A 12,487-nucleotide genomic window follows, 5' to 3' on the forward strand; every position below is an offset into this window, starting at 1 on the left:
GCTCACTGCAACCTCCACCTCCCAGGTTTAAGTGATTCTCCTGCCTCAGGCTCCCGAGTAGCTAGAATTACAGGCGCCTGTCACCATGCCTGGCTAATTTTTGTGTTTTTAGTAGAGACGGGGTTTCACCATGTTGGCCAGGCTGGTCTCGAACTCGTAATTTCGTGATCTGCCCACCTTGGCCTCCCAAAGTGCTGGGATTACAGGCGTGAGCCACCATGCTCAGCCAGGATTATTCTGAAGTGTTGCAGTTAGGAATTGGAAACATTTTGAACACAAAGAATATTAGCCTAGTCCTTAATATTGAGTGAACGAGGAAGGCAAATTGGAAGGGAGTTTATGTTGAGAAGAAAATTAAATGAGTTTACTTTGAGTGGGGGAGGCGGAGGAAGTGTGGAGTTGGAGGAGTGGACAATTGTCAGCTGACGTGCCCAGGTCTAGGAATAAGGCCTCTGGAAACAAGGTCTTGGCCACCTGGAGGAGCTGGGGAGTTGGCAGACGTGGTCATTTTGCAAGTCACCACAGGGTGGCGCTCTTGGCTGCAGAAGGGGACGTGGTCAGCTGCACCCTCTGCACTGTAGTGCAGAGTGCAGAGAGTTTTCATCCGTCAGAATCCCAGGTCCTAGGAGAGTGAAACGTCTCTTCTCCAATATTCCAAATAGGGTTCTGAAGCCCCAGAAAACAGTAATTATGAGCTTACCATGATGAGTAAGAAAGACATCAGTAAATTCCTGCATCCAACTGTAACGTAAATTTATGCACATCATTGTAGCAGTGATTTTATTACCACATTGAAGGGAGCAGCCTAAAAATTCTCACTGATCACTTTCCTCACTGTACAATCATCTATTAAAGTTTACTTTAAAATACAAGATGATGTAGGAATTTCTTCTTAAACTTACCAAATAAAAATTAAAAGCAATTTATAAATCCATTCAAATAAAAATTATTATTCAATTCTTATAGACTTTAAAACTTTGCTACCATACATAGCTGTCTTGTGTGTAAAAAGTAACGTGGAAAAGAGACATTTGAGGCTTTTGATTTAAGAGCTATAAATCAGGACTTGGTCTGAAACTGACACCTGATATTAGGCAGAAAGCTTATGTAATTAGGTAGTATTTGTGTGATCTTCCTGTTTGTAACAGTTACAGTCTGAGTAGCCTGTGGGTATATTATATAACTCCTTCCTTGGAGTCTTGTTGAAAAATGAAAGGTCAGTAAGACCAAGACCTCTCAAGTTTGCTGACACTAAAAGTGTACAGACTGTGCCGTAGGATCTTAGCCATCCAGGGCACCCTAAGTGTTTCCAAAGTCAAGGTGCTGTTCTGAAACATCCTTCTAAGTGTCATGTGAGGCTTTAGAATGTTTATATGTGCGGCTTAGAGAAAAAAGGTAGAATGAATACTTTGTAAAAAGCTTTAAGATGAAATAACAATTAAAAGTATATGAAATCTTTGTTTTTAATCCTTATTTGAGGACTATTACATATGCAATATGCTTGTGACCCTCCCTGAAGTTGGCCATTTTCAGTGAATACATTTAAATAAAAATCTCAAGTTAGGACCTGTCAATTTGGAAAGACTTCATTAACTGACACTTCCATGTGGTTCTTTGCTTAAGTAGCTTTCGTAAAGTGATGCTAGTGCCTTTATATCTTACACTTCCAGGCACTTCACAGGCTATCTCCTTCAGGGACAGTGTGCTGTCGATTTTAATCCTACCAGGATGGACCTGGATGGACAGGTGGATGAATGAGTGTTAATTTCCCATTTTCTTTTCTTTTTTTTTTTGAGATGGAGTCTCGCTCTGTTGCCCGGGCTGGAGTGCAGGGGCGCGGTCTCCGCTCACTGCAAGCTCCGTCTCCCGGGTTCATGCCATCCTCCTGCCTCAGCCTCCCGAGCAGCTGGGACTACAGGCGCCCAACACCACGCCCGGCTAATTTTTTGTATTTTTAATAGAGATGGGGTTTCACCATATTAGCCAGCGGTCTTGATCTCCTGACCTCGTGATCCGCCTGCCTCAGCCTCCCAAAGTGCTGGGATTACAGGCATGAGCCACCGCGCCTGGCCTAATTTCCCATTTTCATGTAGAAAATAAAACTATAAAAGAGCAATAAAATCCAGAAGTTCAGGGAGTACCAGTTGCCTTTAGGATGTAACTAAGTCTTTCCTTTTACTAAGAGTGAGGTAAGAAGTTCAGCCTGCCCCACAGTAATCCTCCCTTTCCTTCAGACTCCTGGTATGTGTGGTCCCTGTTCTGGGGGTGGGGGAGGTGAGAGAGGTGAGCATATTGTTTATCTGTGTATGCTCTGCTGGTATCAAGGTAAATCTTCTTGAGTAAATGGTTATTGAAGTATTTTGAGTTTCTGTGCTTTTGCCAGATGTGCTCAGCAAATTGTTTGTTATAAACATACTTTATCTCTCGTACTAGGAAGTGTTTCATTTCAGAATCGTAGCTGTATGTTTGGTAAGAGCCTCTTGATTTTGAAGAATACTTTGCTGTTGCAGTTTTTCTTGTTAGAGAAGGGATCTGTGTTGCCCAGGCTGATGCTAAATTCCTGGGCTCAAGCAGTTTTTCTACCTAGGCCTCCCCATTTGGTGAGATTACAGGCAGGAGCTACTGTGCCAGGCACTATTATGATTTTTTAAACGTGGGATTTTTCTATATCCGCACTTAGATCTTTTTATTTTTATTTTTAGGTCCTACTGCTCTGTTGGCTCATGAAATAGGTTTTGGAAGTAAAGTTACCACACACCCTCTTGCTAAAGACAAAATGATGAATGGAGGTAAGTATATGCTTGTTTTTGTTTGTTTGTTTGTGTTTTGAGACAGAGTCTCGCTCTGTCGCCCAGGCTGGAGTGCAGTGGCGTGATCTTGGCTCACTGCAACCTCTGCCTCCCCGGTTCAAGTGATTCTCCTGTCTCAGCCTCCTGAATAGCTGGGATTACAGGTGCATGCCATCACGCCCAGCTAATTTTTGTGTTTTTAGTAGAGATGGGGTTTCACCATGTTGGTCAGGCTGGTCTCGAACTTTTTTTTGAGACAGAGTCTCGCTCTGTTGCCCAGGCCAGAATGCAATGGCGCATTCTCCACTCACTGCAACCTCCACCTCCTGGGTTCAAGCGATTCTTCTGCCTCAGCTTCCTGAGTAGCTGGGATTACAGGTGCGCCCCACCATGCCTGGCTAATTTTTGTGTTTTTTAGTAGAGATGGGATTTCTCCATGTTGATCATGCTGGTCTTGAACCCCTGACCTCATGATCCACCCGCCTCAGCCTCCCAAAGTGCTGGGATTACAGGTGTGAGCCACCACACCCGTCCTTGAACTCTTGACCTCGTGATCTGCCTGCCTCAGCCTCCCAAAGTGCTGGGATTACAGGCGTGAGCCACCACACCCAGCCCATATGCTTGTGGTTTTTTTTGTTTGTTCGTTTGTTTTTTTTGAAATGGAGTCTCTCACTTTGTTGCCCAGGCTGGAGTGCAGGGGCGCAATCTCGGCTTACTGCAACCTCCGCCTCTCAGGTTCAAGGGATTCTCCTGCCTCAGCCTCCCAAGTAACTGGGGTTACGGGCATGTGCCACCACAAGTTTTTTGTAGACTGGGCGCAGTGGCTCCCGCCTGTAATTCCAATACTTTGGGAAACTGAGGTGGGTGGATCGCTCGAGCCCAGGAGTTCGAGACCAGCCTGGGCAACATGGTGAAACTCCATCTCTACTAAAAATACAAAAAACATTAGCCAGGCGTAGTGATGCACACTGGTAGTTGGAGCTGCTCAGGAGACTGAGGTGGAATGATAGCTTAAGCCTGGGAAGTCAAAGCTGTGGTGAGCTGTGATCTCACCACTGCACTCCAGCCTGGGGGACAAAGCAAGACCCTATCTCAAAAAAATAAAAAAAGTTTCTTGTATAACTATAGAATTTTATCTATATACATACTATCCTTTTTATTTTAACTAAAATGAGATCTACTAAATGTGTTGTTCTACAGCTTTCTTTTTTTTAACTTAACATTATATCTTATGTTATCTTTTAACAGCATGTGTGGATTTAGATTTGCTTCATTCTCATTAAGTGCAGCTGCTAGTCCAGTGTTAGAATATGCCGTGCTGTATGTAACCTTCCCCTGGGGGTGGGCATGGAGGTGGTTTTTTGCTTTTGCCCTTGTAAACCATGCTGTAATGAACATCCTTGAATGCCGTTGTGAGCATATCTGAGCTCCCTTTTAAAAGTAATGCACTTTTCATTATACTGCATGTTTTTTAATTACTAAACTTTATTTTTTTAGAGCAGTTTTAGGTTCACAGCCAAATTCCTGTCTACCTTCACCCACTACCCACTCCCAAGCCACCCGCCCCTGGCCATGCATAGCGTCCCCTACTATCAACATCCTGCACCAGAATCTGCACCCACGTTGACACATCATCATCCAGAGTCCATAGTTTACATGAGGGTTCTGTCTTGCTGTTGTACATTCTACATACACTTACATTTGATCCAGAGCAGTGTTTTCCTGAAAATCCATGGTTTGTTAATTTATTTAATTTATTTGAGACAGAGGCTTGCTCTGTCACCCAGGCTGGAGTGTAGTGGTGTGATCTCAGTTCATTGTAACCTCCACGTCTTGGGATCAGGCAATCCTCTCACCTCAGCCTCCCAAGTAGCTGGAACTATGGGCATGAACCACCACACTTGGCTAATTTTAAAATTTTTTTGTAGAGACAGGGCCTAACTATATTGCACAGTCTGGTCTTGAACTCCTGGCCTCAAGCAATCCTTCTGGCTTGGCCTCTCGAAGTACTAGGATTATAGATGTGAGCCACTGTGCCCTGCTTACGGTTTCATTTTAGTTGCTGGAAAGATACTGTGTTATCATTATAACTATCTGAAAATTGGTACTTTTTGCCGGGCGCGGTGGCTCACGCCTGTAATCCCAGCACTTGGGGAGGCCAAGGCGGGTGGATCACGAGGTCAGGAGATCGAGACCATCCTGGCTAACACGGTGAAACCTCATCTCTACTAAATATACTAAAAAAATTAGCCAGGCGTGGTGGCGGGCGCCTGTAGTCCCAGCTACTTGGGAGGCTGAGGCAGGAGAATGTCGTGAACCGGGGAGGTGGAGCTTGCAGTGAACCGAGATCACTCCACTGCACTCCAGCCGGGCCAACAGAACGAGACTCCATCTCAAAAAAAAAAATAATAATAATTAGTACTTTTTAAAAAAGGCTCTGGTTTCTGGGCATTTTAAATGTAGGAATTTAATTTACTTTAAACTCATGGAAGGATTTTAGAGGGTTGAAAGAAGTAGAAAGAACAGAACTGGGCTCCCTTTGTGATGTCTTCAGAGGGAAGACTCAAGCAGAGCGCCCTCCTGCACTACCTGAAGGTGTACCTGTTGCATCTGTTTTCCTTTAGTGCCTCAAAAACATTGAGGTTGGTCAGGCATAGAAAAATACCAGATTGTTGATGCTCACACTCGGAGTTTACAAAGCAGGTTCCCCTATGTTATCTTGGTGGAGCTTCCTGGTCCCCAGTGCCCAGCAAGGCAGGTGGCATCATCCTAGCTTCACAAACAAGGAGAGACTGAGGCCAGATCTCAAGCCCAGCCCTCTGCCTTGCATCCAGTTTTGCCTTCTGCCCCTCCCCTGCTCTGTGGTAGCAAAAGGCTCCCACACACATTTAAGTTACCAGGTGTTGGATTTAGTCAGTAACCTCTATTATAAGAAGTGGATACTTGAAATGTCTACCCCTTCAGGACACTTTGAGAGGTAGGGCTGCAGTCATCACCTGGGAGTCTGCTCTGGGTGAGGCCCTTGTCCTCATTGTGAACTTGAAAGATCAGTGTGACAGTTTCTCCTCAGATAAGCAATCCCATCTGAAGGCCATAGTCTTTTTTCTTTTTTCTTGTTTTTGGTAGATTCAGGGTTTCACTGTGTTGCCCAGGTGGTACTTAAACTCCTGGGCTCAAATGACCCTCCCACTTTGCTCTCCCAAAGTGCTGTAATTACAGGTGTGTGCTACCAGCCTCAGTCCCCATAATCTTTGAATTCCTCCGATTTTAGAATAAGTCGGTTATAAGTGTAATGTGTGATTCCATTTCTCATTTGTCCACTGTTTGATGGCATCCGCATGCATGGTCCCATACCTGAGCACTGAAGAGCAGGGTTTCTGGAGCCTGGCATCTTGGGGTGGCCCTCAGCTTCCCTACTCACTGTGGGAGGTTTCCTTAGTTTCTCCAAGCCTGTTTCCTTGTCCGTTGCCTGAGGATAAACCTGCTTCAGGATTGTTGGTGAAAAAACTGCCCTCCCCTAGCCTCTGTACGCCACTGCATGCCACCACTGCTGAGTACTGTTTGTTTGCTAGGTTGATGTCATTCTCATTTTACCAAAAAGTGAAGCTCTGAGAGGTCAGACAGCCACCAAATGGCAGACCTGGGATTTGAACCCAGAACTCTGCTCAGGGGTCAGCTGACTGTTCCCCAAAGGCCAGGTGGTAAATATTGCAGGCTTTCTGGGACTTCAGCTCTCTGGCAGCTAGTCAACTGTTGCAGCTCCACAATAGCTACAGACAGTCCTAAAAATGCAGAGTGGCTTTGTGCCAGTGAAGCTGCATTTGCAAAAACAGGCAGTAACCTGGCCTCGGCCCTGACTCGTAGTTGCTGACCTGTGTCCTGTGCCCTCCCATTGTCTTTTTTTTTGAGACGGAGTCTCGCTGTGTCATCCAGGCGCTCACTGTGCTCACTGCAAGCTCCGCCTCCCAGGTTCACGCCATTCTCCTGCCTCAGCCTCCCAAGTAGCTGTGACTACAGGCGCCCGCCACCACGCCTGGCATATTTTTTGTATTTTAAGTAGAGACGGGGTTTCACTGTGTTAGCCAGGATGGTCTCCATATCCTGACCTTGTGATCCGCCTGCCTCGGCCTCCCAGAGTGCTGGGATTACAGGCGTGAGCCACCGTGCCCAGCCCCCCAACTTTTTTGTTTTTCTTTTTTTGAGACGGAGTCTTGCTCTCTCACTCAGGCTGAAGTGTAGTGGCGCATCTCAGCACACTGCAACCTCTGCCTCCCGGGTTCAAGTGATTCTCCTGTCTCAGCCTCCTGAGTAGCTGTAATTACAGGCACCCGCCACCAGGCCCAGCTAATTTTTTTTTTGTTTTGTATTTTTTAATAGAGACGGGGTTTCACCATGTTGGTCAGGCTGGTCTCCAAATCCTGACCTCAGGTGATTCACCTGCCTTGGCCTCCCAGACTGTTGGAATTACAGGCATGAGCCACCGCGCCCAGCTTCCCATTGCTTTTTCTCTGAAGAGACTTTAAGACTTCGAATCTGGTTTAAAAAAATAAAGAAATAAAAATCAATGCCTTCTGCTGGTTGGAATGGGAAGTGTAAAATCTGAATTCACTATAGGGTCACAGTTCCACCCTCAAGTTTGCACAGTGCCTTCCTAGCGCTGACAGGATGTGTGTGCTGTCTTCGCCACTAGGTGGATGCAGGTGGCAACCTTAAACCTTTTGCTTTTCCCGATTAAAAGTCCGACAAGAACCGTAGAACCTTTAAGCATATTTAACCAGTTTAAACCCTATTTGCACTGTTTCAGCCACAAAGATACTGTTCAGTGAACCATTTACAGTTGTGCCTTGTGTTGTCCCACTGTCAGCTGTGCATCTCACCGTCGCTCTGGAAGACCTAGCCCATGCAGTTTCTAGGTTATCATTTGAAATGGTCTTGGCCTGGTTTAACCATCAGTAAATGAGGCCAGATTATGATAAACCTTTTCCCCTCAAACTAGGGATCCTCTTTTTCTCTAGAATAGTTAAATTGGAAAATTTTAATGTACTCTATTCATTTATTTTGGTGGGTGACCTGATTTTTTAAATTTTTTAGATTAGTCAAGCACAGTAGTGAGAAGAGGAGAAAGAGTAGAACAAGGAGTAACTGCCTGTGAACGATCAATTGAGATAACTCACTGCCTTCGACCAGCGGTGGCTTGGTTTCTAATGACAGTAAGACAAGTTCCTGTAGCCATTGTTAATCTCCTTGGAAAAGAAATGAACATTTTGTGGTTTCAGAAGCTCATTAATACAGCAGAAGCACTCTGCTTCTGTTGAAGGGAGGTTTTCGGATGAATTTTTATGTGTGTTCATTGAACAGACGTTTCCTAAGCTCCTCCTTAGTACCTGGCACTGGGAACAGAAGAAGAAGAGAAAGCTGTGCCTTCGGGGTGTTCCCAGGTCTGCACTGAGCTCTAGTGGCCAGAGCCACCCGCCTGCCTGTGTGGCAGGTGCATCAGGATAGAGCAGGAGTTCACAGAGGAGCTTTGTCGCTTCCCCTCCGCTAAATCTGTTCTGTGTCCCCACATCACTAAGTGGTGTCACCATCATCCAGTCACCTGGGATAGGCAGCTGGGAGTCATCCTTGAAGCCTCCTCACCTAGGCCTTCATTTCAAACCTCCATTTCCTCTGGATCACTGTGACCAGCTTAGTGCAGGCACCACCAGCTTCTACCCAGACAGCAGGTTCCTTTCCATCTCCCTTCTGGTCCCAGCCCAGTCTCTGTGCGAAGGCCGGACCGCAGAGGGCTCCATGCCCCGTGACATGGAGTTCAGCGTGACCTTCAGGTGCTGGAGAGGAGTTGTCAAGGGCTTTCCATGGGGAACTGGCTGTGCCCTGCTTCACACTCTGGAGAGAGAGCTTTTGGGTGCTGGGCATGGGTTGAAGGGGTGCACAGCCAGAAGGGAGAGCTATAATCATGCAGAGATCCTTCCTCTTTAAAGCAGGGGACAGGTGGAGAAAACAGATCAGTCGAGAATGGTGTTTGGTGCCTTTGACCTCACACTTCAGGGGCGCCTCTTGTGTGCCATGGATATCATTGGCCAGACAGGGACTGATGAAGGCCCAGCCCTTTTAAAGAGTAAACAATAAACAAGGAAATGAAATGTTTATAGATTGTGATAGATTGTATCAATGCTGGGAGGGCAGTAAATAGGATGCGGTGATAGAGTCAACAGAGGAACGTAATTTGGGAAGATGGGGGTGGTCACAGATACCCTCTCTGAGGGATTTTTGTTGATGCTGAAACCAAAGGGGCAAGAAACTGGGAACCCAGAGCTGGTCTATGGGTGAAGGGAGCAGCCCTTGAGCTCATCCTGGAGCAGGAGAGAACCTGTTGTATTCAGTAAGGGAAGCTCCAGGTGGGAGAGTGATAGGGATGGGTATAGCGGGAGAGGTTAGGCTCTGTGTGCAGTGGAGAGGCTGGTGACTACCTGCTGTGGAGGGGCAGAGCTCAGGGCATCCATGCTCAAGAATCCCAGTTTTGATGTTATATTTGCCAAGAAATAGCCAACTGGTTGGCACAGGGGTTGCGGGGATGCAGAAGGAGAGTAGTCCTTGAGAGTGAATGTGCTTTCTACCTGCACACGCACACACACATGCATACCCGCCTCCAGTATGTTGTGCTGTGGTTGTTTTTGAGGCATCAGAGGGTGTGCGTGCCGCCACATGTTGATCAGGGTGGCTTCTGCCTTCAGCATTGCCGCATCCCCTCATCCTTTCCCTGGCACTTCAGAATTGACACTGGAGCTTTGTTGTAAAATAGTGATGTGAGTAACTGTCATTCACTGACATCTCCCCCGACACTTAAAGTCTTAGCAGCTGCATTTAACTTACACATATTTGTTTCATTCTAACAGTGGTTTCTCTCACCCTTTGCTCTGCAGTTTTAAAAATACTCTTGTAGGGGGCTTCTAAGAGCTTGGAGTGCCAAGTAAATGTTTTTGAATGGCTAGCCTGCAGGTTGGGTTTACATGCTGTCGTAGTGAATTGAATTGGTAAGTAATCGTCTTTCTCATCACATAGCCCATTAGAATGTCACCTTTTCTGTTTCTACTTTGCAGGTCATTACACCTACTCTGAGAATCGTGTGGAAAAGGACGGCCTGATTCTTACAAGCCGGGGGCCTGGGACCAGCTTCGAGTTTGCACTTGCAATTGTTGAAGCCCTGAACGGCAAGGAGGTGGCGGCTCAAGTGAAGGCTCCACTTGTTCTTAAAGACTAGAGCAGCGAACTGTGATGATCACTTAGAGAAACAGGCCATTAGGAATCCATTCTCACTATGTTCGCTCTAAACAAAACAATGGTAGGTTAATGTATTCAGAAGCGGCTGTCACTACTGCTTTTGCGGAAGTATAGTTGTGAACTCACAACTACACAGAGATTTCTCAGCCTACAGATTGTGTCTATACATTTCTAAGCCTTGTTTGCAGAATAAACAGGGCATTTAGCAAACTACTGATCATTCCTTGTTTTGTCCCTCATTTCTTTTGTGAAATTAAATTCCGTATCACCTTCATTTGTAGCTCTTAACTGTCCCTATAGCACTGAAATAGAAGAACAGTGAACACATTTTACACAGCAAGGAGGAAAGGCATACAAGCAGAATTTTAAGAGGCTTATTATTTTCTCTGCTTATTAGCTGTGTGTTTTTAATGTGCTATTAAAAAATACCTATGAGGGCTGGGTGTGGTGGCTCATGTCTGTAATCCCAGCACTTTGGGAAGCCGAGCCAGGAGGATTGCTTGAGGCCAGGAGTTCAAGACCAGCCTGGGCAACATAGCAAGTCTCCATCTCTACAAAAAAAATAACAAAAATTAGCCAGGCATAGTTGAATACACCTGTAGTCCCAGCTACTTAAGAACCTGAGGTGAGAGGATCACTTGAACCCAGGAGATCAAGGCTGCAATGAGCTATGATCACACCACTGAACTCCAGCCTGGGTGACACAGCAAGACCCTGTCTCCAAAAAAACAAAAAGAGAAAAGAAAAAAAAATTGGTTGTACTGGTGATTATACACTAGTTCCTTTTTCCATTATGGAAAGAGTCCTTGGATAAAAACTTTTCAAGGTTAGCCCAACATCTCTTTTCCCTTCCCCAGGTAATAGCACCCAGCATTCCTTGTGAACCACTCAGTTCCTCCTGGGTGGGCACATGACCTAGACCCAGCCAGTCAGAGCCCTGTTTTCCACCGGCCATGTGACCCAGGGGAGCTCAGTCAGTCCACAAGACTCCATCTGAGGGTCTCACAGCCGCTGTACTCTCTCTGCTGGAGTGGCCGAGGGGATATGCTGGTAACCCAGAGCACTGGCAGCCGTCTCGTCACTGGCTGCTTGGGAGGGCCCTCAGGCTGTGGGTGGCTGACCCTGGTCCAGAATGCTGGGCAGATGTTAACTTTTACAATGCAAACACACGTGTAATTGTCTATTTTAGTAAGCACTTTAACAGATGATAATGCTAAGGGAGAGAAGAGTTACATGGTGGGGAGGGAGGCTTCTGAGGAAGTGACATTTCAGGTGTGGAGCAGGAGCAGAGCTTAGGTTTTCATTCCTTCCCCAGCTGTGTGCTCAGTACCTACTGTGTGCCAACTGCTGTTCCTGGTATTGGGAATATGTCAGGGAGAAACACAGCCTTTGTCCTTGGGGAGCTTATACTGTGGGCACCAGGGAGAGATGAAAGCAAATACTCAAATACCCACATTCTATGAAGAAAATGAAAGAGGGTAAGGAGGCAGTGACAGGGGAATTGCATGATGGGAAGCAAAGGCCTCTCCAAAAAGACATCTCAGTGAGAATCTGAGGACTTTTGGGTGTGAAAGAGACAAGTAGGTATCTGTTCAGAGCGTACCAGGCAGGAGGAGCAGGGAGGGGCGGGTTATTGGAGGTACACAGTAGGAAGTGAAGTTGGAGAGGTAGCCAGGGCCACGGCGAGGTGTCAAGACAGAGACAACCCCCAGAGAGAGACCTGACCCACCTAGTTCAAAGACCGGCCCTGCTGAGAAGAGACCCTTCTGGAGGAGGCGTGCAGGCAGGCGGGATGCTGAGGCCAGTCAGGTGGCAGCGTTGGGCACCCACTTGGTGTGACAGGGTGTCCGGGACAACCCCCACTTTTTTTTTTTTTTTTTTTTTTGAGACAGAGTCTTGCTCTGTTGCCCAGGCTGGAGTGCAGTGATGCGATGTTCTTGGCTCACTGCAACCTCCACCTCCCAAGTTCAAGGGATTTTCTTGCCTCAGCCTCCCGAGTAGCTGGGATTACAGATGTGCACCACCATGCCTAGCTAATTTTTGTATTTTTGGTAGCAATGGGGTTTTGCCGTGTTGGCCAGGCTGGTCTCAAACTCCTGGCCTCAAGTGATCTACCTGCCTCAGTCTCCCAAAGTGCTGGGATTACAGGCGTGAGCCACTGTGCCTGGCCACAACCCCCACATTTCCTGACTTGAACACAGATCATGTGGAGATTTCAATGTCCTGAGTTTGTGAAGGAGTCCCTGGGGTAGGGGCTGGGATGAATTTTGAGTTCAGATTGGTGAATATGAGGTAAGGTACACTTTTGTTGTTTTTTTGTTCAGAGACAGGGTCTCACTCTGTCGCTCAGGCTGGAGTGCAGTGTCTCGGTCTCGGCTCACTGCAACCTCTGCCTCCTGGATTCAAGCAATTCTCCT

The 12,487-nt window shown here is 46.6% G+C and overlaps 1 protein-coding gene across 4 annotated transcripts in view; it reads left to right on the forward strand.

The window, feature by feature from the left end:
* The window catches only part of PARK7 (parkinson protein 7), a 35,990-nt gene extending 25,707 nt beyond the window's left edge, over window positions 1-10,283 (forward strand). For 3 of the 4 annotated variants that reach the window (XM_011981437.1, XM_011981448.1, XM_011981462.1), the window contains 2 exons: window positions 2,703-2,789; window positions 9,890-10,283. In XM_011981437.1, the coding sequence (XP_011836827.1) occupies window positions 2,703-2,789; window positions 9,890-10,050 (248 nt within the window). In that variant the 3' untranslated portion in view covers window positions 10,051-10,283. The remainder of the gene's footprint in view (window positions 1-2,702; window positions 2,790-9,889) is intronic. The other variant, XM_011981455.1, reaches the window with a different exon arrangement.
* The last annotated feature ends 2,204 nt before the right edge of the window (window positions 10,284-12,487 follow it).

Source organism: Mandrillus leucophaeus, unplaced genomic scaffold (assembly GCF_000951045.1).
Source record: "Mandrillus leucophaeus isolate KB7577 unplaced genomic scaffold, Mleu.le_1.0 Scaffold105, whole genome shotgun sequence".
NCBI classification, from domain to species: Eukaryota; Metazoa; Chordata; class Mammalia; order Primates; family Cercopithecidae; genus Mandrillus; species Mandrillus leucophaeus.